Raw genomic sequence first — 25042 nt, forward strand, 5'->3', positions numbered from 1 at the left:
ATCCAGACCTGGTCCAGACCTGGTCCAGACCTGGTCCAGACCTGGTCTAGACCTGGTCCAGACCTGGTCTAAATCTGGACTGCAGCAGCAGAGAAGGGAGTAAATATAAACAGTAAGTAAACATTATGAAAAGAGATTTAAAATTACTGCTGAATAAAATCAGAATATCAAGTATATTAATAAAAATCAACAGAAACACAAATATTGCAGGGATGGGAGGGCATCTGAAATACTTTAATTATAAAAATCTGCCTAGCAACACAATGTCTCAAACTAAAGCCCGTGTAGTGCAGCACACAGCTCGATGTGCGGCTTTGGCACGCTCTGGGCAGACGCTCTGGGCACAGACGCTCCGTGGCAGTTGTGGGTTCGATGCCAGCGCAGTGACAGACGGACGATGGTGCCAACTCTGCCAGAGGCCAACGACTCCTGCCCCTGTGCCCACGAGCAACACGAGACCAACGAGAAGAGCCAAACAATAGTAAACAACAGAGAAAAGGACTTGATTTTGATACTGAGGAATACTACGATACGATACTCGATACTACGATGATCATAAAACACTCTTCAGACAATATACGGTGATTATCCACATTAAATGATACTACTTTGGTTTATATTCCCATGTGGCCTGGTTTAGTCCGGGTTTAGTCCTGGTTTAGTCCTGGTCTAGTCCCGGTCTAGTCCTGGTTCAGTCTTGCACAGTGTGACACTTGTTTGGATTTTAAAGAGATTTGACTGATTTACCAGTGTATGAAAATGTGGCCGATCGGACCTGAGCTGGACTGGACCAAAGAGAAGACCTGAGTGAAACTGGACTGGACCAAAGAGAAGGACCTGAGTGAAACTGGACTGGACCAAAGAGAAGACCTGAGTGAAACCGGACTGGACCAAAGAGAAGACCTGAGCGAAACCGGACTGGACCAAAGAGAAGACCTGAGTGAAACTGGACTGGACCAAAGAGAAGGACCTGAGTGAAACTGGACTGGCCCAAAGACCAAAGACCGGAGTGAAACCGGGCTGGACCAAAGACCGGACCTGTGATACATACACACATGCATCACGGCGCTGATAAGCCCCGCCCCTTTGGTCCATTATGTGCAGATATTGATCCCAGCTCATCTGTCTCGGCCTTCAGAGACTTCAGGGTCATTTTCAAGGACCTTTATTAATATGAGCTGAACACAAACATGGACTTTCCAGGTGAAAATACTTTGTACTTTAGTAAAGTACAGATGCCTGCTCTCAAATGAAGTAAAAGTAAAAGAACAAAGTTTAAATTTGTAATAAAAGGTTCTGTCTCTGATCAGTTGGGACAGGTCAGTAGGGGGCGTCGTAGAGCTGAACCAAAGGAACAAACATCAGCTAATATTAGTTTAATGTATTTAAACCCACACAAAGGCCAGAGCTGAAAGGGTTAAAGGCGTTTTGTAGATGAGCCATGACATCATCTCATCTGTGCCCTCACCATGGCGACAGCATCAAAGACAATATGGTCGCCCCATTTTTGAATCAAGACCAAATCACATCTGACACGCTGCAGATAAAACAGATTTTTAATCAGGTTTAAACCTTTGAACCACCATCACAAGACTCCACAAGCGGAACTCGAACCACCAACCTTCAGCTCAGCGGACAAACGCTATCAGATCTACAGCTACACGATCTACATAACCTGGCAACCCCCTGTAGTCCTTTTGCACCTCCCTGAAGTCCTTTTGCACCTCCCTGAAGTCCTTTTGCACCTCCCCGAAGTCCTTTTGCACCTCCCCGAAGTCCTTTTGCACCACTCTGAAGTCCTTTTGCACCTCCCTGAAGTCCTTTTGCACCTCCCTGAAGTCCTTTTGCACCTCCCCGGTCCCACAGGTTGAGGAGCACAGTTCTGATTCTCTCGTGTAGAGCTCACTCCATTAGTCAAATGTAAAGTAAAATGTGTCCTGGAGCTGAAACGTCCAGGTGACCAGAGCTGAAACTTTCTTTACACCTGAAGCATAATAGTGTATATATTGTGTATATAAAATAGAGTTGTGTGTATATATTGTGTATATTAAGTAGAGTTGTGTGTATATATTGTGTATATAAAGTACAGTTGTGTGTATATATTGTGTATATAAAGTAGAGTTGTGTGTATATATTGTGTATATTAAGTAGAGTTGTGTGTATATATTGTGTATATAAAGTAGAGTTGTGTGTATATATTGTGTATATTAAGTAGAGTTGTGTGTATATATTGTGTATATAAAGTAGAGTTGTGTGTATATATTGTGTATATAAAGTAGAGTTGTGTGTATATATTGTGTATATTAAGTAGAGTTGTGTGTATATATTGTGTATATAAAGTAGAGTTGTGTGTATATATTGTGTATATTAAGTAGAGTTGTGTGTATATATTGTGTATATAAAGTAGAGTTGTGTGTATATATTGTGTATATAAAGTAGAGTTGTGTGTATATATTGTGTATGTAAAGTAGTTGTGTGTATATATTGTGTATATAAAGTAGTTGTGTGTATATATTGTGTATATACAGTAGAGGTGTGTGTATATATTGTGTATATAAAGTAGAGTTGTGTGTATATATTGTGTATATAAAGTAGAGTTGTGTGTATATAAAGTAGTTGTGTGTATATATTGTGTATATAAAGTAGAGTTGTGTGTATATAAAGTAGTTGTGTGTATATATTGTGTATATAAAGTAGAGTTGTGTATATATTCTGTGTCCTGCTTTGGCCCTGGTCTAATGTGGCCTCCATCGATTCTTATCACTCCCACTTCCTGTGCACATGATACTCCCTCTCCTCCCTCTCTCCCTCTTCACTCGCTCTAACTCCTCCTTCCTTTCTTTCTTTCCTTCTTCTTTCTGTCTTTTTGCCTCCAGTCTCTCCTTTTCTCACCATCTCTTTGCTCCCTCTTCCCCCTCTTCTCTCCTCTCCTCTCTCTCCTCCTCACATCCTCTTCTCTTTCTAGGTTTTCCATCTTTCCACTCCGCTCTCTCTCATCTTTCCATCCGTTTTTTCTCACTTTCTTCCTAAAAGGCGAACACAGGCCACGCCCCGCGAGGATTTCATCGCCGGGGCAACGAGTCCACGGCCCAGAATCACTGAAGTCACAACACGCATTTGAATTAGACACAGCTTCAGATAACCAGGGGGTGCTCCGTTAGCATGCTAGCTGTTGTGAGCATTATTTTTATGGTAAAGTTGTCAAAAAGAGTTTATAAATGAGGACGCTCGGATAAGGATGTGCGAGGTGAGTGAGGAAAACTCTGCAAATGGCTTAAAATTAGTTCTAGTTCTGTTTTTAGGACAAAGGGAAAATCAGGTAGAGCATCTTTAAAGAAATACAATGGAATATTTTAGATGTTACACGTTTTAAACAGAATGGAAGGATCATACCGCCTTAGCGTTAGCCTTAGCTTTAGCCTCAGCCTTAGCTTTAGCCTGCCCTGTCCTGGTCCATGTGAAAACCTGCCGCCTTTTCTCCCAGACTCTAAAATCAATGTGGTAATTACTTTTGTGTTATCTTCATCCCCACGGCGACATTTCAGCTGGAACCAGAGGCAGGGGGCAGTGCTGAGGAGCTGTAGCCCATCACGGAGCACTTTGTCTGGGCACAAAGCCACGGCTGGGCCCTGGGTCAATGAAGTAAACTCACAAACCATTTATCTGTACTGGTGTCTTCAAAATGAATCCTGAAGGGCCCGTACGTTCAAGCTGGACTAAACCGTTCACACACTCAGGACTTTGAAAAGATCGGAACTTTTGAAGCTGTTTTTTTCAAAATGGTGTCATCTGAAACATGTCTTCAGTTTGTGGCCTGGACAATTAGAAGCTTAAAGCAGAACTAGAAATGAGAAACCAGGACTAAACTAGAACTAAACCAGGTCTGCGTTAAGTCGAAACCAGCTCTAAACCAAGACTAAACCAGGTGTAACCAAACGGAAATGGTTCTGAACAAAACCAGGACTACAACAGGTCTAAACTAGGACTAAACCTGGACTACAACAGGTCTAAACCAGGACTAAACCTGGACTACAACAGGTCTAAACTAGGACTAAACCTGGACTACAACAGGTCTAAACCAGGACTAAACCAAGACTAAACGGCAGACAGTGAAATTATATAACTGTTTGACTCCTGACTGAAGAAACAACAAAGATCTCAGTGAGATTTTATCCAAACTGCAGCGCCCCCATCTGTTTAGTGTTGGCAGTGCACGTGTTTCAAGCCATTTCACACTTTTGAATCATAATGAAGAAGTGATCTGATACTAAACACAACGAAGCATCAGACAAACTGATCCAGAGCGACCTCGATCTGCAAAACCAAAGTCCACGTCCAGTCCAGGTCCAGTCCAGGTCCATTCCAGGGTTTGTCCAGGGTCCAGTCCAGGGTCCAGTCCAGGTCCATTCCAGGGTCCAGTCCAGGGTCTGTCCAGGGTCCAGTCCAGGGTCCAGTCCAGGGTCCAGTCCAGGGTCCAGTCCAGGGTCTAGTCCAGTCTACGTCCTGTCCAGGTCCATTCCAGGGTCCAGTCCAGGGTCTGTCCAGGGTCCAGTCCAGGGTCCAGTCCAGGGTCCAGTCCAGGGTCCAGTCCAGGGTCTAGTCCAGTCCACGTCCAGTCCAGGTCCATTCCAGGGTTTGTCCAGGTCCATTCCAGGGTTTGTCCAGGGTCCAGTCCAGGGTCCAGTCCAGGTCCATTCCAGGGTCCAGTCCAGGGTCTGTCCAGGGTCCAGTCCAGGGTCCAGTCCAGGGTCTGTCCAGGGTCCAGTCCAGGGTCCAGTCCAGGGTCTAGTCCAGTCTACGTCCTGTCCAGGTCCAGTCTGGGTCAAATGCAGGATCTGATTTTTGACAAGACGAGACGCTCCACCAGAAAAGTTAAGTCTAGTCTAGTCTGTGGAAAGGCGAGCCCACTCAAAGTAAGAATGCATGTTTTTTGCAATTCAACATATATGCAAGAGTTGAATGCCATAATGCGGAACATTCAAGGCCAAACAATAACATCCCCATGGGAACAGACTAAATGAGCTGAGTGGTGTTGAGACCTGCTCCAGAACAACAGCCGCTCTCGGAGTGATGGAGTGATGCTTGAATAATAGATGGAGCGGAGAGTAGGAAAGAAGAGGAGGAGACGGAGGAAAAGGAGCTAAAAACAACCCCAGGAGGGAGGCCTGGGTGAGGTTAGAGGAGTGGAGCCACATCCTGGAAATCCTGGTTCAATCCGAGATCAAACGGGAAAGCAAAAGGAGGAAGTGCAGGGAGTGACCGGGAAGTTAAAATCCAACCAGGAAGTAAATATTTCCCCCTTATTTCAGTCAGCCAATCACAGCCTGACATGGTTACCTCTCAACCAATCAGACCATTCAATGAAATACACTCACTCCCCTTCACCAACCTGCAGACTGCACGGCCTGGGTTTAGTCCTGGTCCAGTCCTGGTCCAGTCCTGGTCCAGTCCCGGTCCAGTCCCGGTTTAGTCCTGGTCCAGTCCCGGTCCAGTCCCGGTTTAGTCCTGGTCCAGTCCCGGTCCAGTCCCGGTCCAGTCCCGGTCCAGTCCCGGTTTAGTCCTGGTCCAGTCCCGGTCCAGTCCCGGTCCAGTCCCGGTCCAGTCCTGGTCCAGTCCTGGTTTAGTCCTGGTCTAGTCCTCGTCCAGTCCTGGTCCAGTCCCGGTTTAGTCCTGGTCCAGTCCCGGTCCAGTCCCGGTCCAGTCCCGGTCCAGTCCCGGTTTAGTCCTGGTCCAGTCCCGGTCCAGTCCCGGTCCAGTCCCGGTTTAGTCCCGGTCCAGTCCCGGTCCAGTCCCGGTCCAGTCCCGGTCCAGTCCCGGTCCAGTCCTGGTTTAGTCCTGGTTTAGTCCTGGTCTAGTCCTGGTCCAGTCCTGGTCCAGTCCCGTTTTAAAAAATACTTTTACAGCTCAGTAAAATAGGTTTTACCAAAGTCATGTGTGATCTTAAATCTATATAGAAAAAAAAACTAACCTCAAAACAGAAACACTTTGCTGGTGTCACATGAAACACTGTACAGAGGCATTTAAAGCTGCAGTACGGCACTTCACCACCAGCTCGCCTCCCTCCATTCTAGCAAGAACAGGATTTTCCAGGACATTTTTAGTTATGTACTCACAGGTTCTACAAACAGATCCTCTCTTTTATTGTTTTCTTTCTTTTTTAAACAGTTTTTAAAGGTGTTCTGAGCCTGAAGCTGAACTCAAACTCCAAAATTATAATTCACTCGACATCAAACAAACAAACTGTATTTTTGATATAAATGAGCCGTTTCCTGGAGCCGAGACTCGTGTGAACCTGTGGAGCTTCAGAAAGACTCACGCACACTCAAACGGCTCTTTGTGAGTCTTTTTGTGAGTCTTTTTGTGGAATGAGGAGATAAAAGGACTCGTTTCTGTTATTAAAGCTGCACTGTGGAACATTTGTGGAATTGATATCGTCTTTCACAGTGTATGGGATTAAAGATTATCTATGGAGACTAGCACAAGGCCCTGCTCACAGTAAAAAAAAATATCTTTTCTGTGTATTTCTGAGCAATAAAACATGTAAAAGTGTATAATCCACCTTGTGATGTCATCAAGTGGTAGTTTTCAAGTGAACAGCTCCTTTTACCTTTAGTTCAGTAGTAGATTGGCAATTCCAGGTCTGAAATGATCCAAATGATTCTAGAAATGAAGGTGTGTGGAGTTTAAAAACACACTGGAGCACTTCCTGTATCACCACATGATGACATCACAAGGTGGAACAGAGTGTTTTCAGTTTGAGAGAAGAACTCAGCCTAAATCTGCAGAGTTTGTGTTAAACATGTGAGAATGAAACAAAACACAACGACTCCAGGTCTGTGTGAGACGAGGAAACGACATTAGAACAGATCAGAGAGGAGAGGAATATGGGCCCTTTAATATGGGCCCTTTAATATGGGCCCTTTAATATGGGCCCTTTAATATGGACCGTTTAATATGGACCGTTTAATATGGACCATCTTAAACAGTTCTCATGCTCCAGGTACTTCTGCTTCAGGCTCAAGTTAAACACATTATTTTTATTATTTTTTATGTATTTTATTATTATTTTATTTATTTTTTATCAGTGTTTAATGTCCATGATCAGTTTCACGTTTTCTTCCGTGACACTGATCTGAAACATTCACACAAGAGTCACACTTACAACAAAGAAACACACTTTTTTTTCCCTGCACCTCACGCTGGGAACCACTGACCTCTGAGAATGTTCCACAGTACAGCATTAAAGTCAGCGTTCAGTCTTAGGTCCGTATGGTTAAAGAGAACACCCGGAACAACTGAGAGGGGCTCATCTCTCCACAGACCTGACTTGTATAACTTATGGTATGGTGGCTTCACTTGTTTAATGCCATACTGTGGGAACACTTCTCCACAGAGACGGGCACAAAAGTCCCGTAGTACAGCTTTAACATGTTACTTTACATATTTGAATTACGTTTTTTGTTCAGAGTCGTGCGGTTATTTTTTTCAGGGTTGCGCTTCGTGGTTTGGCTTCACCTTAAAATTCATGCTTTTTTTTTTTTTTTTTAAAGCGTCGCCATGGTTACCGAAGTTTAAAAAATAAATAAATAAAAAATGACGTAATGCCGGTGTAAGCTCCAATGGGAGAAAGCGGGTCTTTCCCAGTAACAACATCTATTTTAACTCTCACGAAAATCTGGAACAATCGCGCGTTTGGCACCTGATCCGAACCTCGTATCGCCACATTTCAAGGCGTGTGACATAAAAAAAAAACAAAAAAAAACTACAGAGGAAACGCCAAACGCCAAACGCCTCCTCCATCCCATAATAACCCCCGTCAAACGCATATAAATCAGGTTACTCCGGGCGCTTCCATCGTCCCTATCTCTCCCTCTCAGGCAGCAGCAGCAGAGAAAACATTACGACATCGTTCTTACTTTGGACGACCACGGCTGGAGGCAGTTGGCATAGCAACGCACCAGGAAAGCCATTTTCACTGAAGGGAGGTAGGGAGGTTTCCACTGCGCTCGTTCAGGGAAAAAGATGAAAGAAACGGAAGGGGGGACGATGATGGTGTGGTCCCCGTTTGGCGCAGAGCTCTGACGATCCCAAAAGTTCAAATTTACAAGTGGAATTCAAACTGAAAACGGGGAGGGCTCGGCTCGTGGTCAAATTTAAAAAGTAGACACGAGATTCCAGCTTCAAAGTTCAAACCGAGGCGTGAAGTCGGATGTGAGGAGATCATCACGAGCTTAGGAAAACTTTGAGGAAACTGGAGAGTTCTGTGGAGACACAATATAAACATATATGTGGGCCAAAAATGCAGATTACACGGGACGTTTCAGGTCGTCTCACAGTTCTAATGCAGATTACACCGGACGTTTCAGTTTTAATACTACGAATGGATTGATCTCATCTTTGTTTCAGTTTGAACTCCTTTTTGCACAGGAAAACTGGGCCGTACTGCTTCAAGTTCCACCTCACAACTAAATCTCCGGGGACTGGACACGAGGCTGCAGAAGCAAACGCTGCAACGACAAAACTTCATGAAGTCACCCACATCCTGGATTATCCCATTTCTGTCAAAGCATCTACAAAGACGCAAATGTGCTTCGTTTTAGCATTGCACAAATCCCCGAAATCCTGGTTAGTTATTCCACACGTAGTTTTATTCCACACGCAGTTCCTCTTTGCTCCATGAAGGCTGTTCCATGCAACACAAGAAAAAAAAAAAACTCCACAAATTATTCAAATCCTGCGCTTGCTTCAAAAGGTTTTCCAAAACGATTCTCCCAAAGTCACTGATTCCGGGTTTGCAACTTCTCCGGCTGCGTTTGGATCTCTCCAGCAGAGCACTTCCATGGCAGGGGCCAGTATTCCCGCTCCCTCAGCCCGGAAAATAGCTCCCGAATCCAGCAGTAGTTCGCACCTCTTGTCCCTCTTTACGCCGGCATCCCTGATTCCTCTTTCTCCTCCCTCCTTTTTTCCGAGAGAGGCGCGCGGATAGGACGGAAAGAGCTAAGCGCTAATGGAGAGAGAGAGAGGAGAGAGGAAGAGAGAGAAGGAGGGAGGAGAGGGAGGGGAATCCAGCTGAAAGGATGACATCACCTGAGAGGAGATAGAACTGCATTCGGAGCGTTTGGGAGGGTTTGGGAGCGACTGGGAGGATTTGGTGAGCGTTTGGGAGCAACTGGGAGGGTTTGGGAGGGTTTGGAAACGACTGGGAGTGCTTGGTAGGGTTTGGGAGCGTCTGGGATCATTTGGGAGCGTCTGGGAGCGTAGCATCTGTATTGATCGTAACATAACGCTGGGTGAGACATGTCTGGGTACGACGCACACATTAACAAAGGGCTTAAAGCTTCCGCACAATGTAAAGATGAAGGGAGGAGGGGAGAAGAGAGAGAGAGGAAGAGGAGGAGGAGGAGGGGTACAGATGGAGAGAGGGACAGAAAAAGGAGGGGGAGGAGGGGTACAGATGGAGAAAGGGACAGAGAGAAGGAGGAGGGGGGGTCAGGGTACACATGGGAGGGAGGAGATGAGGAGGAGGAGCGGGTAAAAGAGGAAGAAGATATGAGAATGGTAAAAAGAGAGAGAAATAGAAATTGAGGGGGGGTGTTGGGGTACTCTTGGGAGATAGAAAGAGATGGAGGGATAGAAGAGACACAAGAGAGAGGAGGAGGGGGAGGAGGAGGAGGATAGGAGAATAGCGGGAGCAAGATATATGCAATTATGTAGTGTGTGTGAGTGTGTGAGAGTGTGTGTGTGTGTGAGAGTGTGTGTGTGTGGGGGGGGGTGTGTGTGTGAAATTAAATATATTTTAAAGAATTCCACCACATTCACTTGTTCTGTAAGTTTAATGTGGAAAATTAATTGGGGGAAAAGTTCAGAAATTCAAAATGGCCACCTGCTCATCACCTCCATCACCTCCTTCACCTCCTTCACCTCCTTCACCTCCATCACCTCCATCACCTCCTTCACCTCCTTCACCTCCTTCACCTCCTTCACCTCCAGACTGAGGCCGGGTCATGTGGCTGCTGTAAAAACACTGGATGAATGTGTCTAAAAGGGCCAATCGATGGATCTGATTGGACGATCACTGGACTTTGTTATGGTTCAGTACACAACACCTGGGAGGGCATCTGACACAACACAACACCTGGGAGGGCATCTGACACAACACAACACCTGGGAGGGCATCTGACACAACACAACACCTGGGAGGGCATCTGACACACAGGGACGTTTATAGGAGGATCTGATCTGACACATACAGGCATATAAAACGGTGGGAGGGCATCTGACACACACACAGACACTTTATCATTCCATCTCTTCATTCTCACTGTGGCTGCTGATTTGAAACAAGTTTTCCCTCTCACTCCTCCATCCCTCTCTCTCTCTCCCCTTCCTCCATCCCTCTCTCTCTCCTCCTTCCTCATCCCTCTATCTCCATCATCCTCCATCCCTCTCTCCTCCTTCCTCCATCCCTCTCTTCATCCCCACCTCCCTCTCTTTCTCCTCCCTCCTCCTCCTCTATCTTGCTCCTCTCTCTCTCCCTCCCTCCTCCTCTCTTCTCCGTCTATAGCAATGACATCATCGTTTCACCCGGCAGCCAATCAGCAGCGAGCACATGGAGCCGTGCCTTCCTGTGTACACAAGAGACACGACGACAGGAACATCGAGAAGAGGAGCACGGGGAGGGCATCTGACACACGGGGAGGGCATCTGACACAGAGGGAGGGCATCTGACACACGGGGAGGGCATCTGACACAGAGGGAGGGCATCTGACACACAGGGAGGGCATCTGACACACGGGGGGAGGGCATCTGACACACAGGGAGGGCATCTAAGAGGAAGAAGAGGGGGAGGAGCATTTATGAGATAAAAACACCTTAAACTAAAACCCTGGATCAGATTTTTAAATAATTTAATAATTTTATTGTCTGGTTGGAAAACAGATTTATATTTTAAATTTTTGCAAAAATGTATTTTTATAATGACACAAAATCCAGAACATGATAAATATTAATATTACACAAGCTTCATGTGTCAGTGTGACTTTTCTGTTTACAAACAGGTACAAGACCCAACTGAGCCTCAGTGGGCCCGGAGTGGGCCGGGCCTGCAGTGGGCCCGCAGTGGGCCGGGCCCGCAGTGGGCCTGCAGTGGGCCGGGCCCGCAGTGGGCCGGGCCTGCAGTGGGCCTGCAGTGGGCCTGCAGTGGGCCGGGCCCGCAGTGGGCCGGGCCTGCAGTGGGCCTGCAGTGGGCCGGGCCTGTAGTGAACATGTGTCAGTTTGTCTTTTTTGTTTAAACATTTGGGTCGAGCAGATAAATGTGATTCTATTAGTTTGAGTAAAACAGGGTCATGTTTTAGTTTCCATGTTTGAGTCCAAATTCTTTTTAAAGCACAAATATGTTCAAACTGAACTGAGTCAATATGATCTTTTATGAATGAATGAAACAGATTAAACTTTTTGTGTTTCGTTTGGGTTTTTCTTTACAAAAAGTGCAGTTTAACAGAAAAAAGATATGAGCTGAGTGTGAGCAGAGGTCAGTCCTGTTACCGAGCAACAACAACGTAAACAAATGTCTCATTCACAGAACAGGTATGATCAGACTAAAAAACAAAGAACGGCTTTATTCTGTCAGCGAGACGCCAACAAACGCCGACAAACGCCGACAAACGGCGACAAACGGCGACAAACCTTAACAAACGCCAACAAACGCTAACTAGCACTAACCATAAGAAACCATTTTGTTTCATGAGCAGCACGTCATGGCTGAAGTCATTTGAATTTTTGCAACGTAAGAAGAAAGAGGTGGCAAAAGGAGGAGAAGAGAGAGAGAAGCAGAGCGAGAAAGAGAAGAAAAGAGAAAGAGGCAGAGAAAGAGAGAGAGAGGGAGGAAGAGAGAGGAGTGAAAACGAGGGAGAGAGGGAAACTGCAGCAGAGCAATGTTCTGATAAATACAGGCTGAGAGAGGGAGAGAAAGAGACAGAGAGGGGGAAAGAAGGAAAAGAGAGATGGAGAGGAGGAGAGAGGGAGGAAGAGGCTGAAAGAGGCAGAGGGGAGAAAGAGAAAGGGGAGAAAACGAGGGAGAGGGAGACTGCAGCAGAGCAATGTTCTGATAAACATACACAGGCTGAGAAGGGGTAGAGAAGGAAAAGAGGGGAGAAAGAGAGTGGGGAGAAAAAGAGTGATGAGGGAGAGAGAGAGGGGAGTGAGAAAGAGAAAGAGGAGAAAGCGAGAGACAGGGAGAAAGAGAAAGATGAAAATGAGGGAGAGAGGGAGACTGCAGCAGCACCGAGAATGTACACAACAACACAACAGTTTGGAACAGATGTTAAATATACAGAGAGAAAGAGGAAGAGACAGAGAAAGAGAGAGCAAGCAAGAAGGAGGGATGGAGGGGGAGAGAGAGAGGGAACCCTGTTGTTCAGTCTCTACTTGCTGCTGTTAGTCCAGTTAATACACAGCAACTCTGCAGACGAGTCAGATCTATGTCTCACTGCAGCAGGTGAATCTGGACCAGTGGATTCACTGCATCAACAGATCAGTGTGTGGAGGAAAAACAACTTTCTCCAGATAAAAGACAAGACTCAAGTCAGAGTCACAGAGAAAGTGTCAGCGTCACCTCCAGTCTCTCTCTCTAAAACCTTCAACTCAGGACAGAAATCTCAGGGTAATAATGGACTTTGAACTTTAACAGACACATCAAATCAATAACATCTGCAGCTTTTTACCACGAAAAACACGTCAAAGGTCAAAGGTCAAACCCAGACTCAGACTTATCCTGCATTTGTGTCCAGTAGGTTGTGTTTTGTTTGTATTTTTTTTGCATTTTGTATTTTTAATGTGTTTTTTTTATTTATTTTTTTTAAATTGTGCTTTGTTTGTATTTTGTGTGTTTTGTTTGTACTTTGTGTGTGTTTGTGTGTTTTGTTTGTACTTTGTGTATGTGTTGTTTGTACTTTGTGTATGTTTGTGTTTTGTTTGTGTGTTTTGTTTGTACTTTGTGTATGTTTGTGTGTTTTGTTTGTACTTTGTGTGTGTTTGTGTGTTTTGTTTGTACTTTGTGTATGTTTGTGTTTTGTTTGTGTGTTTTGTTTGTACTTTGTGTATGTTTGTGTGTTTTGTTTGTACTTTGTGTGTGTTTGTGTGTTTTGTTTGTACTTTGTGTATGTTTGTGTTTTGTTTGTGTGTTTTGTTTGTACTTTGTGTATGTTTGTGTGTTTTGTTTGTACTTTGTGTGTGTTTGTGTGTTTTGTTTGTACTTTGTGTATGTTTGTGTGTTTTGTTTGTACTTTGTGTATGTTTGTGTGTGTTTGTGTGTTTTGTATGTACTTTGTGTATGTTTGTGTGTTTTGTTTGTACTTTGTGTATGTTTGTGTGTTTTGTTTGTGTGTTTTGTTTGTACTTTGTGTATGTTTGTGTGTTTTGTTTGTGTGTTTTGTTTGTACTTTGTGTGTGTTTGTGTGTTTTGTTTGTACTTTGTGTATGTTTGTGTGTGTTTGTGTGTTTTGTATTCTTTCGTGTCGCTCCTCTGCTCTACATCCAAACACAAAGAAGTCGTCACAGGAAGCACTTCCTCTGAGGCTGCGGTTGGGTCATGTGACAAACAGGAAGTCAATCTGAGTCCTGGTGTTTACTGAGCGGGGGTCGCCCCTCCACAGAGCTGATCTCTCGTTGAGTTTATTGTCATACTGTGGAACATTGTTGACAAAGCAACAACAAAAATATAGTCTTTCCAACAGACGACGACAGTGACTCAAGAGAAAAACATGAGTGAAATAAAAGAAATTAAACATAGACTTGGACAAAAAGATGAGACATTAATGTGCAAGAAGAAAAGAGAAGAAAGTGGAGGAACTGGAGTAAAAGTAACTGGAGGAAAAGTAACTGGAGTAAAAGTAACTGGAGTAACTGAATACATGTAGTGAGAATAGTATTGAGAGTACTCATTCAGAGTAGCTGTGTGTGTACAGTCTCAGATGGCAGTACTCGCTCACACACTGCTCAGTGTTTTGTTTATTGCCGTGTTTGTCTTGAGGCTGAGGTTGGTGGTTTGAATCTCACTCTCGACATAAACATCCCACTCGTCCTCGTTCAGACCTGAGTCCTCATTAAGTCCACATGGACACAGTGTTTAGGTCATATAGAGCACTAATCGGCTAACTGTCCCTCGTCAGTGCTTTGCTAACAGCTAATCGGTGGCACAGGCTAATTAACCCGAGTCATGTGACACAGAACTGTGAACGTCAACAAACTGAGCGACGAGCCTCAGGCCAATACAACCTGATTAAACAACAAACCAGGTCAGAACCGGGTCTGAACCAGGTCTGAACCAGGTCTAAACCGGGTCTGAACCAGGTCTGAACCAGGTCTAAACCAGGACTAAACCAGGACTAAACCAGGACTAAACCAGGACTACACCAGGTCTGAAGCAGGACTAAACCAGGACTAAACCAGGACCAAACCAGGACCAAACCAGGTCCAGGAGCTTTTACATCAAAGAACCACTCACACACACATTCACAATGACGATTACATCGAGGGAGGGATTCGAACCACAAACCTTCAGGCCAGAGGTCAAACACTCTTCACACTGAGCCACTGTCGTCCATAGTCCATAAGAAAACACACTTAGCATGTTAGCATCGCTCAGCCCAGTGTATTCTACACACACACACACACACACACACAGAGACACCCCCACACACACACCGACACACACACGCGCACAGACACACACACAGACACACACACCCCCACACACGCGCACAGACACACACACAGAGACAATAAAAGGTGGATAATTAAAAGTGTGATGGATGAGAGACAGATGTACATGTAACACCAGAGGATGAAAGCAATGACATCTCCATGGAAACAAGCAGGCTACACTCCAACAGTAAAGGTACACAGTGCCCCTTTAAAATGGATGACAGCAGTTATAAGTATGAGAAGACCAAGAGAGGAGGAGGAAGAGGAGGAGGAAGATGAGGAGGAAGAGGAGGGGGGGCGCTGCTGGACACTGTGCTCTGGACACGGATGTTTACTTCATTTATTTAGACACAAACCAGGAAATGGCAACGCTGCTGTGTCCAAACATTTGGTTTAAGGAGGAGGAGGAGGAGGAGGAGGTGTCCATACACTTTGATTTAAGGAGGAGGAGGAGGTGCCAAACACTTTGATTTAAGGAGGAGGAGGAGGTGCCAAAGACTTTGAACACCTCCTCCTCCTTAAACCAAACACTTCGGTTTAAGGAGGAGGAGGAGGAGGTGTTCAAATCATCTAATGTGAGGCATTACGTTTTCATTCAGAAATAATTTTATGTTCTAGAGTTCACATTTAGGAGTAAACTTCATCTTACTATTATTGTAAATATCCTTATTTTTTCTATTGGGTGAAATGTTCCGCAGTGGGGCTTTACACTTCCCCTGTGCTAGCTGAAGGTCCTGACATCCACATTTACATATTTAAATAACACACTGGACTGGGGGCTCGTTTGCATCATTAACCTCAACACCGTCCACTTCATCAGCTCCTCCATTTTAAACAGCCCCATGTGACCTCTGACCTCCTGACCCCCCCTCTATGTCTAATCCGACCTTGACTCCTAAGTCCTACCTGCTATCTCCTTGTTTCCTTGTCCCCTTGAATTGCCCGTCCCCCTTTTTAATGACTCACCATGATCAGTGAGGACGACTCTTACAAAAACATGGCCCGTGGTTTTAGTTCAAGATGATTATCCAATCAGAGAACAGAATGAGCATCACATGACTCTCTCATTTGGGTTTAATGCTAAAATCCAGATGTTTTAAACCTAACACACCTTTCTCTGAGCTGAATGGTCACTACATAAACCCCAGCACCTGCAGCCAATCAGGACTCAGAGCAGTACAATAAACAATAATATCGTTTATCGTGATAAAAACGGTCAACAATAATCGTTCATGGAAGATTTTATATAATTGTGAGAATCGCCAATGAAGACAATCACCATCAAATCAGCAGAATGTGTAGAAAACAAACTACTAGTCTGTATAAGCTCATATTTAAGCTAACTTTAGCCTGTATAAGCTCATATTTAAGCTAACTTTAGCCTGTATAAGCTCATATTTAAGATAACTTTAGCCTGTATAAGCTCATATTTAAGCTAACTTTGTATACTGTCATATTTAAGCTAACTTTAGCCTGTATAAGCTCATATTTAAGATAACTTTAGCCTGTATAAGCTCATATTTAAGATAACTTTGTATACTGTCATATTTAAGCTAACTTTAGCCTGTATAAGCTCATATTTAAGCTAACTTTAGCCTGTATAAGCTCATATTTAAGCTAACTTTAGCCTGTATAAACTCATATTTAAGATAACTTTAGCCTGTATAAGCTCATATTTAAGATAACTTTGTATACTGTCATATTTAAGCTAACTTTAGCCTGTATAAGCTCATATTTAAGCTAACTTTAGCCTGTATAAGCTCATATTTAAGATAACTTTGTATACTGTCATATTTAAGATAACTTTAGCCTCAGCGTTTCAGTTCGACATGTCTAACACCTGATATCTGTGCTAGCAAAGGGCTCGCCGCTCAGAGCAGTCAAGAGTCGTTGCAATGGTTGAGCGCACTTTATTTTTGGAGACGTAACGAAGCGAAACCGTCGCATTTAAAAAACAGAAGCAGACATGTTGCACTCTCACAGGAAGTCAGCTGACCACAGACGCTGCAACCGACGGCAACACTTCCGCTGTTTCCCGGCAACGGCTGAGACCAAAAACAACAACGAGCGTTCATCTTCAGATTTCACAATGTTAAAATGACACCAGCACGTTTCAGCGGTGTAAACATGCTAATGCTAATGCTAATGCTACAACGGCTGTCAGCAGTTAAACAAGTGGCCCGACTAAACACAAACTAAAACGGGAAACATTAACAGACCGTTGACCACAGCGACTTTTAGAACATGTTCAGTTATATGTTCATGTGAAAAAACCCAACACCACGAACAAAACCAGACCAGGTCTAAACGAGACTCGAGCTTAAAAGGTTCTGTCCCAGTTTAACCCCATGAGAAAAACGTGTTTCAGTTTGAACTGAGGCTGAAAGGAAACTCAAGTTCCACTGTGACGCTGGACAAAGACAGAAAAAAACACTGAGTCACTGTTTCCACATGGTTCTCATCCAATAACGTGCCTGATGTGTCAAAAATGAGTGTCCCTGACAGTTGCTTCCACATGGTTCTCATTCAACATCATATCATTTATAGAAATAATATATCTGCTATTTCACTACACCGACTGAACCAGGACTGAACCAGGTCTGAACCGGGACTGAACCGGGACTGAACCAGGACTGAACCAGGACTGAACCGGGTCTGAACCGGGTCTGAACCAGGACTAAACCAGGACTAAACCAGGACTAAACCAGGACTAAACCAGGACTAAACCAGGACTGAACCGGGACAAAAGCGGGACTGAACCGGGTCTGAACCGGGTCTGAACCAGGACTGAACCGGGTCTGAACCGGGTCTGAACCAGGACTAAACCAGGACTAAACCAGGACTAAACCAGGACTGAACCAGGTCTGAACTAGGACTAAACCAGGACTGAACCAGGACTGAACCAGGACTGAACCAGGACTGAACCAGGTCTGAACCAGGTCTGAACCAGGACTAAACCAGGACTAAACCAGGACTAAACCAGGACTGAACCAGGTCTGAACCAGGACTGAACCAGGACTGAACCAGGACTGAACCAGGACTGAACCAGGACTAAACCAGGACTAAACCAGGACTGACCCAGGACTAAACTAGGACTTGATCAGAACCAAAAATCTGGACCAATTAATGGGACGTTCTAAAACCCGGTCACATCTGTGCACACTTAACACACTGATCAAATCTCATCTTTCCACCAGTGATTCACATTTAAATCAAACTCTTTCTCTTGCCTATAATGTCCCACACTGTGGCTTTAAATGTGCTCTTAATGTGATTCCATAACACAGTGACATTATTTACGCCCTGTTTTTACCCATAAGGCCCCACGTGCACACCCTTTGAGGTCAGAGGTCATCCTCGGCCACACACAACAGCAACTACAGGGAAACGCCGGGAGAAGCAGGGCTGTGCATAAAGTGACGCGCGGAGGGTACAGCCACGCTAGCGTTAGCACTAGCATTAGCATTAGTGCTAACACAGAGGCAGCAGAGGCTTAGGTTTCCACATCAATAAGAATCAAATCAAAGCTGTGAGAAGAAAAATACAGAATCAGACTGAACGGGACGAGGCAAAATGTGTCAAACTTCACGTGTAGAGTGTGTCACCTGTTTGTCTCCATGGAGATGATACTGCTGTGTCTAGATTTTATTCTCACAAGAAAACCTCAAAGGTCGGACTTCTCAATGTGGTCCACAGATCAGACCTGGAACTCGCCCTTGTGGCAACTCTTTGCTCGTTTCCACGGAGACATACATTTTATGCTATACTGTGGAACATGTTTCTAAAAGGCAGGTTTACACTTTACTCTGCGGAACAACAACTCCTGAGCAAATAAACATAAGGCTCTGTGCACAACGACACAACAGGATTATACAGACATAACTGTGTCGTCTTTATTTTAACTTCTGTTTTAACAGGTTGTTTATTTCATGTTTTTGATTTGAATAAAAGTGACTGTTAGCGCTGAGAGTGTGAGCTAGCTCTCTTTACAAATGTAACTGAAGGCAGATTATAACGAGATGATGTCAGGGATAAAGAGCCTCTGATTCAAATCTGAATGGTCCAGTTTGTGCTGGGCCCTATGGCCAAAGATATAACGTCTCCATGGAGACGCCTTTAAAACACATTCTGAAGCATCGTGTGAGTCTGTGAGGCTCAGTTTTAGCTTCTGTTCCACTGAGCTTCAGTCACTTCTCACTGGCTCCATTAGGACAGAGACGTCAGGCCCAGTGCGATAATGGACCTGATGTCATTACGGGTCAATAAAAGCTCCTAAAGTCCATCCTCTGGTCCACAAATAAACCAGTGTCTGTTCATTACATCACACACAGAGACAAGCCCCGAATGGGCCTCGACTGGGCCTCGAATGGGCCTCGACTGGGCCTCAATATTTAAGTGTATAAAGTACAGAGGGTAGAGAGACACAGAGAGAGACACAGAGAGAGAGAAACAGAGGGACAGAGACAGAGGGACAGAGACAGAGAGGCAGAGGGGTCCTGGTCCTACCTTGTTGTTGACATAGTCCTGTGAGTGGGACACACCAGGACATGGAACAAAAACACAAACACTTCATTAAGTCAAAGGTTTAAACGATCAAAAGATTCACACAGAGACTTTATCAGGTCGAGATTTAAAGATCATCACATTTCACACGATTCACACGAGTCATTCATAAAAACATGAAAAATAGAGTTAATTTAATCAGTTTGGTCCAGAGTTACTCCTCATTAACACACACGATTATCAGAATATAAAATGCTAAAATACAGACACATTTTGCTCGGACACATGGAGGAAACAGGAGAGGAGCCTTTAAGATGGATCTGAACTGAAATAAACATTATTAGACATTTAATTTTGTGTGAAGCATGTTTTGAACAGATGACAGTGGGTTTTTTTTAATAGTTTTTGTACTAAAGCAAACAGCCATTCCTCCAGTCACTCAAGTTTAGACATTTACAAAGTTCAGGAAAGACGTACACTTTTTATTTCAGCAAAGACAAACGCAGTTTACTCAGTTTAATAAGTGTGTGTTTGCTGTTCGATCTGTATTCTGCGCACAGGTCCAGGAGCGGCGGCATTAACATAAAAGACTCGTCCCGGTGAGGAATGGCTGGAGCGTTTGCTTAAGGACACAAAGGTAAAAGCAGGACAGTGACTGCAGACACAAGGGCAGTTTAAGCTGTTTAAGTCATTTATGTCCAGGTCCAAAATGAGCGTTTTAAAATAATGACTTTCTCTTCTTTCCTTCTCTCCATTGAAATGTTCCTTTGGCTAATGTTCCACAGTATGGCATAACCTGCATCTCCATGGAGAATGTTTCAAAGTGCGGTTTTAGCCGTGCGTTTCCATGGACGTGCCACCTTAAAAATGACATGCCGTGCCTTTAAGGATCGTCTGACTGTTGCCATGGGGAAAGTAAAACAATACAGTGAGATTTTCATCCAGTTTGGGGATTTTTTTTTTTGATTTTGTGAGTTGTTTAGTTTCATTTTCGTGGGTGTTTTGGGCTCGTGGGACAGAGCTGTGACGTGTGGCACTGAATGATTAGCTCAAACTGTAACGGTCACATCAGAGCGCTGAGTTTTATCAGATCAAGAGAAACAAAGAGGAAACTCCCACTGAGTCAAAAGAGCCGTGTGCAGTCTGCCTCTTAAAACACACACACCCGAGCCTGTGTCCAGACCACACACTGTATGTGAAAGGACAACGCTAACCCGCTAGCATAGACTGTTTATATAAATGGACAACGCTAACCCGCTAGCATAGACTGTATATATAAATGAAAATAGCTAACCTGCTAGCATAGACTGTATATATAAATAGAAATAGCTAACCTGCTAGCATAGACTGTATATATAAATAGAAATAGCTAACCCGCTAGCCCTCATGTTCAGAACCTCCAGAATTCCCTCCCTGCGCTGCACAAGCTGCAGTAGCACTGAGTCCTGATTGGCTGCAGGTGCTCAGGTTTAGGGAGTGCTTTCTGACTGGATAACTGTGCTGAGAACTAAAACTCCAGGTGGTGCTGCCTCATTGTCTCCATGGAGATAGTTTTAATTTAATGCCATATTGTGGAACATTCAAAGGCAAAGCAATAGATCACCTCGGAGACGAGTAGGTCTCGGATAATTCTTCTCTTGACAGAGTTTCTCAGTGTTTCCTGCGACGATGGAGCCACGACATGAATCTCACCACTTCCTGTCTAATGTTCTACTCCACGACGCTCTACTCCACCACACTCTTCACACTCTCCACACACACTCCACACACACTCCACACACACTCCACACACACTCCACACACACTCCACACACACTCCACACACACTCCACACACACTCCACACACACTCCACACACACTCCACACACACTCCACACACACTCCACACACACTCCACACACACTCCACACACACTCCACACACACTCCACACACACTCCACACACACTCCACACACACTCCACACACTCTCCACACACTCTCCACACTCTCCACACTCTCCACACTCTCCACACTCTCCACACTCTTCACACTCTTCACACTCTTCACACTCTTCACACTCTTCACACTCTTCACACTCTTCACACTCTTCACACTCTTCACACTCTTCACACTCTCCACACTCTCCACACTCTTCACACTCTTCACACTCTCCACACTCTCCACACTCTCCACACTCTCCACACTCTCCACACTCTCCACACTCTTCACACTCTTCACACTCTTCACACTCTTCACACTCTTCACACTCTCTTCACACTCTTCACACTCTTTACACTCTTCACACTCTCTAATAAAAATGGTAGCCTGTGGTGGTCTGTGTCTATAATGAGTCAGAATTCATTCATTCAAAAATCATAAGTCGTCGTGGTCGCCATCGTCATGGTCGACGTGTTTCGTCAGTAAAATAAAACCGTTTTGTTTTGATCGTGGGGCACACAGAGACGTCCACGTTCCCTTTGGCTCTGAGTCAGAGGCAGGAAGGAAAAACACTTATGAGGCCATTGTTACCAAACCAGCCTGAGTTTGTCCACAACAGAAAAACATGAGCTTTCAAAACACAACCACTTCTAATGTTTGTAGTGAAATTTGAAATATTTATGTTGACTTTTTTACAATAAATTAATAATAATATTTCCACAAACAACTAATTCTCCTGTTTTATTCTGCATATAAACGTGTCTATATATTTTTCTCAAATCAACCCGACCTGGTAAATGCATTTGTCATTTGGCGATTCAGTATTTCAGTCTTTATGCAGCACACACCCGCCCACTTCTCCTATTGGTCAGCCTCCTTCATGAGTGACAGCCGGGTTTGACCAATCACAGTCTCAGAAGCAGCTTTATTACCTCTTAAAACTACGACTGTCTAAGGCCGTATTTTTCCATCGTATTCAGGATGGAACGATATCAAACCATCAAAACAAGTCCACTGTGAACCGTCTACAAAGCATCGTATCGCCTGAGAAACAGGAAGTGCACTGTTAGCATGCTAGTCGTTGTTAGTTTTACTAGGACAAAACTTCGATCTGGTCTCAGACTTGTGTAAAGTGCTTACAAACTCATCGTGGTGAGTAATTATGATGCTAAGAATGCATAAGGTCAGTGAGGAAAACTTTGGACCAAACGGTTTAAAATGAACCTGTTCTGTTTTTCATGTTTTTAAGACGGTAAAAATCTGGTCTGGTGTGTTTGTGTGTCGCTGTAGGAGTTGGGCTCTGGTGTGTTTGTGTGTCGTTGTAGGAGTTGGGCTCTGGCGTGTTCGTGTCTTACCGTGTCGTAGGAGTTGGGCTCTGGCGTGTTCGTGTCTTACCGTGTCGTAGGAGTTGGGCTCTGGAGTATCAGTGATGACCTCTCGCTCTCCTTTGGGGTTGATTCTTCTGAACCTCCTCCTCGATCTCCTCTGGGACTCTTCTCTTTGGAGGAAGGTCTCATCCGCCTCGCTGCCGTTCTCCACCTGCAGGGGGCAGGAGACACGGGGCTCAGGTACACTTCACAAGTCTAACGTTCAAAACACTATAAAGGGTCTTAAAGGGAAAGTCACACACAATTATTGTTTACCCAACAGTAAATCGTGACTCTTATTCACTTTTCAAACCAGTTCAGTGGCTGCAAGAAGAATCGCAGAGGACCATAATTTGAATGAACGATATCAGAAAAAAGACAGCAAATATCTAACCCTGTGTGTCAGATGCCCTCCCTGTAGTTTAGATCTGCACAAACATGTTCTGTGTGTGATTCTTGTTTTAGTCAGTTCAGGTTTCAGTCTCAGATTTTCAGTAGTAGGAGTGGCGGTGGTGGTAGTAGCAGTAATATTTTTGTCACTTTCCCAAAATATAAAAATGTCACAGACCACGATCATGATCCCTGTGACTCAGAAGCCTAATGAACAGCAGATTTACAGATTTTATTTTAAAAGTCTTTAGTCTGGAACTGTTCAAATTTGACTTGATTCAACAGTCGACCATTTTAAATACTGAGAGTTGAGCTTGTGTGTAGCAGAGTTCCAGTCTTCTGTCACAAAAACCTTTGGAGAAACAAACCAAGCAAAACCGAACAAAACAAACTGAAAGAAACAAAAACAAAAACATGAAGTGAATCAAATCTGTGACTCAATATATAAGTGTATAAATAATAATGTGTTTTACTGCTGCATCCTTCAAAATGGTAAAGGAGGAAACCAAGTCTAAACCAGGTCTAAACCAGGTCCAAACCAGGTCCAAACCAAGTCTAAACCAGGTCTAATCTAGGTCCAAACCAGGTCTAAACTAGGACTAAACAAGGTCCAAACCAGGTCTAAACTAGGTCCAAACCAGGTCTAAACAAGGTCTAAAGTAGGTCCAAACCAGGTCTAAACAAGTCTAAAGTAGGTCCAAACCAGGTCTAAACCAAGTCTAAAGTAGGTCCAAACAAGGTCTAAACCAGGTCTAAAGTAGGTCCAAACCAGGTCTAAACAAGGTCTAAAGTAGGTCCAAACCAGGTCTAAACAAGGTCTAAAGTAGGTCCACACCAGGTCTAAACTAGGACTAAACAAGGTCTAAAACAAGTCTAAAGTAGGTCCAAACCAAGTCTAAACCGGGTCTAATCTAGGTCCAAACCAGGTCTAAACTAGGACTAAACCAGGTCTCAACCAAGTCTCAAGTAGGTCCAAACCAGATCTAAACCAGGACTAAACTATGTCCAAACCAGATCTAAATCCAGGTAAACATGGACTAAACCAGGACTACATGTGTTCAGTTTGTGAGGACTTTCAGGACCTGTATGAGGGAGGAGGGCAGGTCAAATCCCTCCTCAGAAAACCAACTTCTCCGGGAATCGCACCCACAGCCACTTTGACTGAGCGACTGACAGCGGGACACCGGCTCAGACGTGCTCCTTCTCAACAGTTCTGCCTTTATGTGCTTTTGTTTGGTAGAATCCGGGTCAGTATTATCCAGCTGTTCCAATCCCATTTCAGATTTGGAAACTTCTGTCTTCTGCTCCTCCAGAGGCTCCTGGTTAAACATCCAGTTTTTCCAAAGCAGCGAGAGCCGGTGCCAACGTAGAACGCTCATCTCCACGGCCGCATTCAAAAGCAGGAAATACCAGACCAGCTCTGAGCGGAGAACACGGCTCTTTCAAGATCAAAGTTTACAAAATCTTAAAATCCTGAATTCCATCGTGACCAAAACATCCTCCGAAAAGATGGAAAACGACAAGATCCAGATCCAGACCCAGACTTCACTCACTGCAGTTTTACGTCAGTTAAATCTATGAAAGGTTCATGTGGTCCAGAGTCACACACTCACATGGGCGAGCGCGCCTTCTCATGCCTCCCCTCGCTCTGTCACCCCCCCTTTCCTGTCTCTCCTTCCTCTCTCTCTCTCTCCTTCCTCTGTCTCTCATTCCTCTGTCTCTCATTCCTCTGTCTCTCATTCCTCTGTCTCTCATTCCTCTGTCTCTCATTCCTGTCTCTTTCTTCTCTTTCCCCTCTTTCCCCTCTCTCTGTCACGTCCCCCTTTACTCTCTGTCCTTCCTCTGTCTCTCTCCTTCCTCTCTGTCTCTCTCTCCTTCCTCTCTCTCTTTCTCCTTCCTCTCTGTCTCTCTCTCCTTCCTCTCTCTCTCTCCTTCCTCTGTCTCTCTCCTTCCTCCGTCTTTCTTCTCTCAGTCTTCTCTCTCTCGCTCTCTCACTCCTTCCTCTTTCCTCTCTCTCCTTCCTCTCCCTCTGTCTGTCATCCTCCCTCTTTCTTCTCTCTCTCTCACTCCCTTACTTCTGTCTCTATTTCCCTCTCCCTCTTTCTTTCTCTCACTCCTCCTCAGCCCACTCTTTCCTGGAGGAAGTCGTAAACACATAA

General features: G+C 44.5%; 1 protein-coding gene across 4 annotated transcripts in view; it reads right to left on the reverse strand.

Annotated features, from left to right (window-relative positions):
• The window catches only part of LOC117381185 (rap guanine nucleotide exchange factor 6-like), a 131755-nt gene that overhangs the window by 56958 nt on the left and 49755 nt on the right, over positions 1-25042 (reverse strand). For 2 of the 4 annotated variants that reach the window (XM_033978084.2, XM_033978085.2), the window contains 2 exons: positions 22522-22665; positions 19210-19227 (listed from right to left, as the gene is read on the reverse strand). In XM_033978084.2, coding sequence (XP_033833975.2) covers positions 19210-19227; positions 22522-22665 — 162 coding nt within the window. The other 2 variants (XM_055226589.1, XM_055226590.1) reach the window with 2 other exon arrangements.

This window comes from Periophthalmus magnuspinnatus, chromosome 14 (genome assembly GCF_009829125.3).
Source record: "Periophthalmus magnuspinnatus isolate fPerMag1 chromosome 14, fPerMag1.2.pri, whole genome shotgun sequence".
NCBI classification, from domain to species: domain Eukaryota; kingdom Metazoa; phylum Chordata; class Actinopteri; order Gobiiformes; family Gobiidae; genus Periophthalmus; species Periophthalmus magnuspinnatus.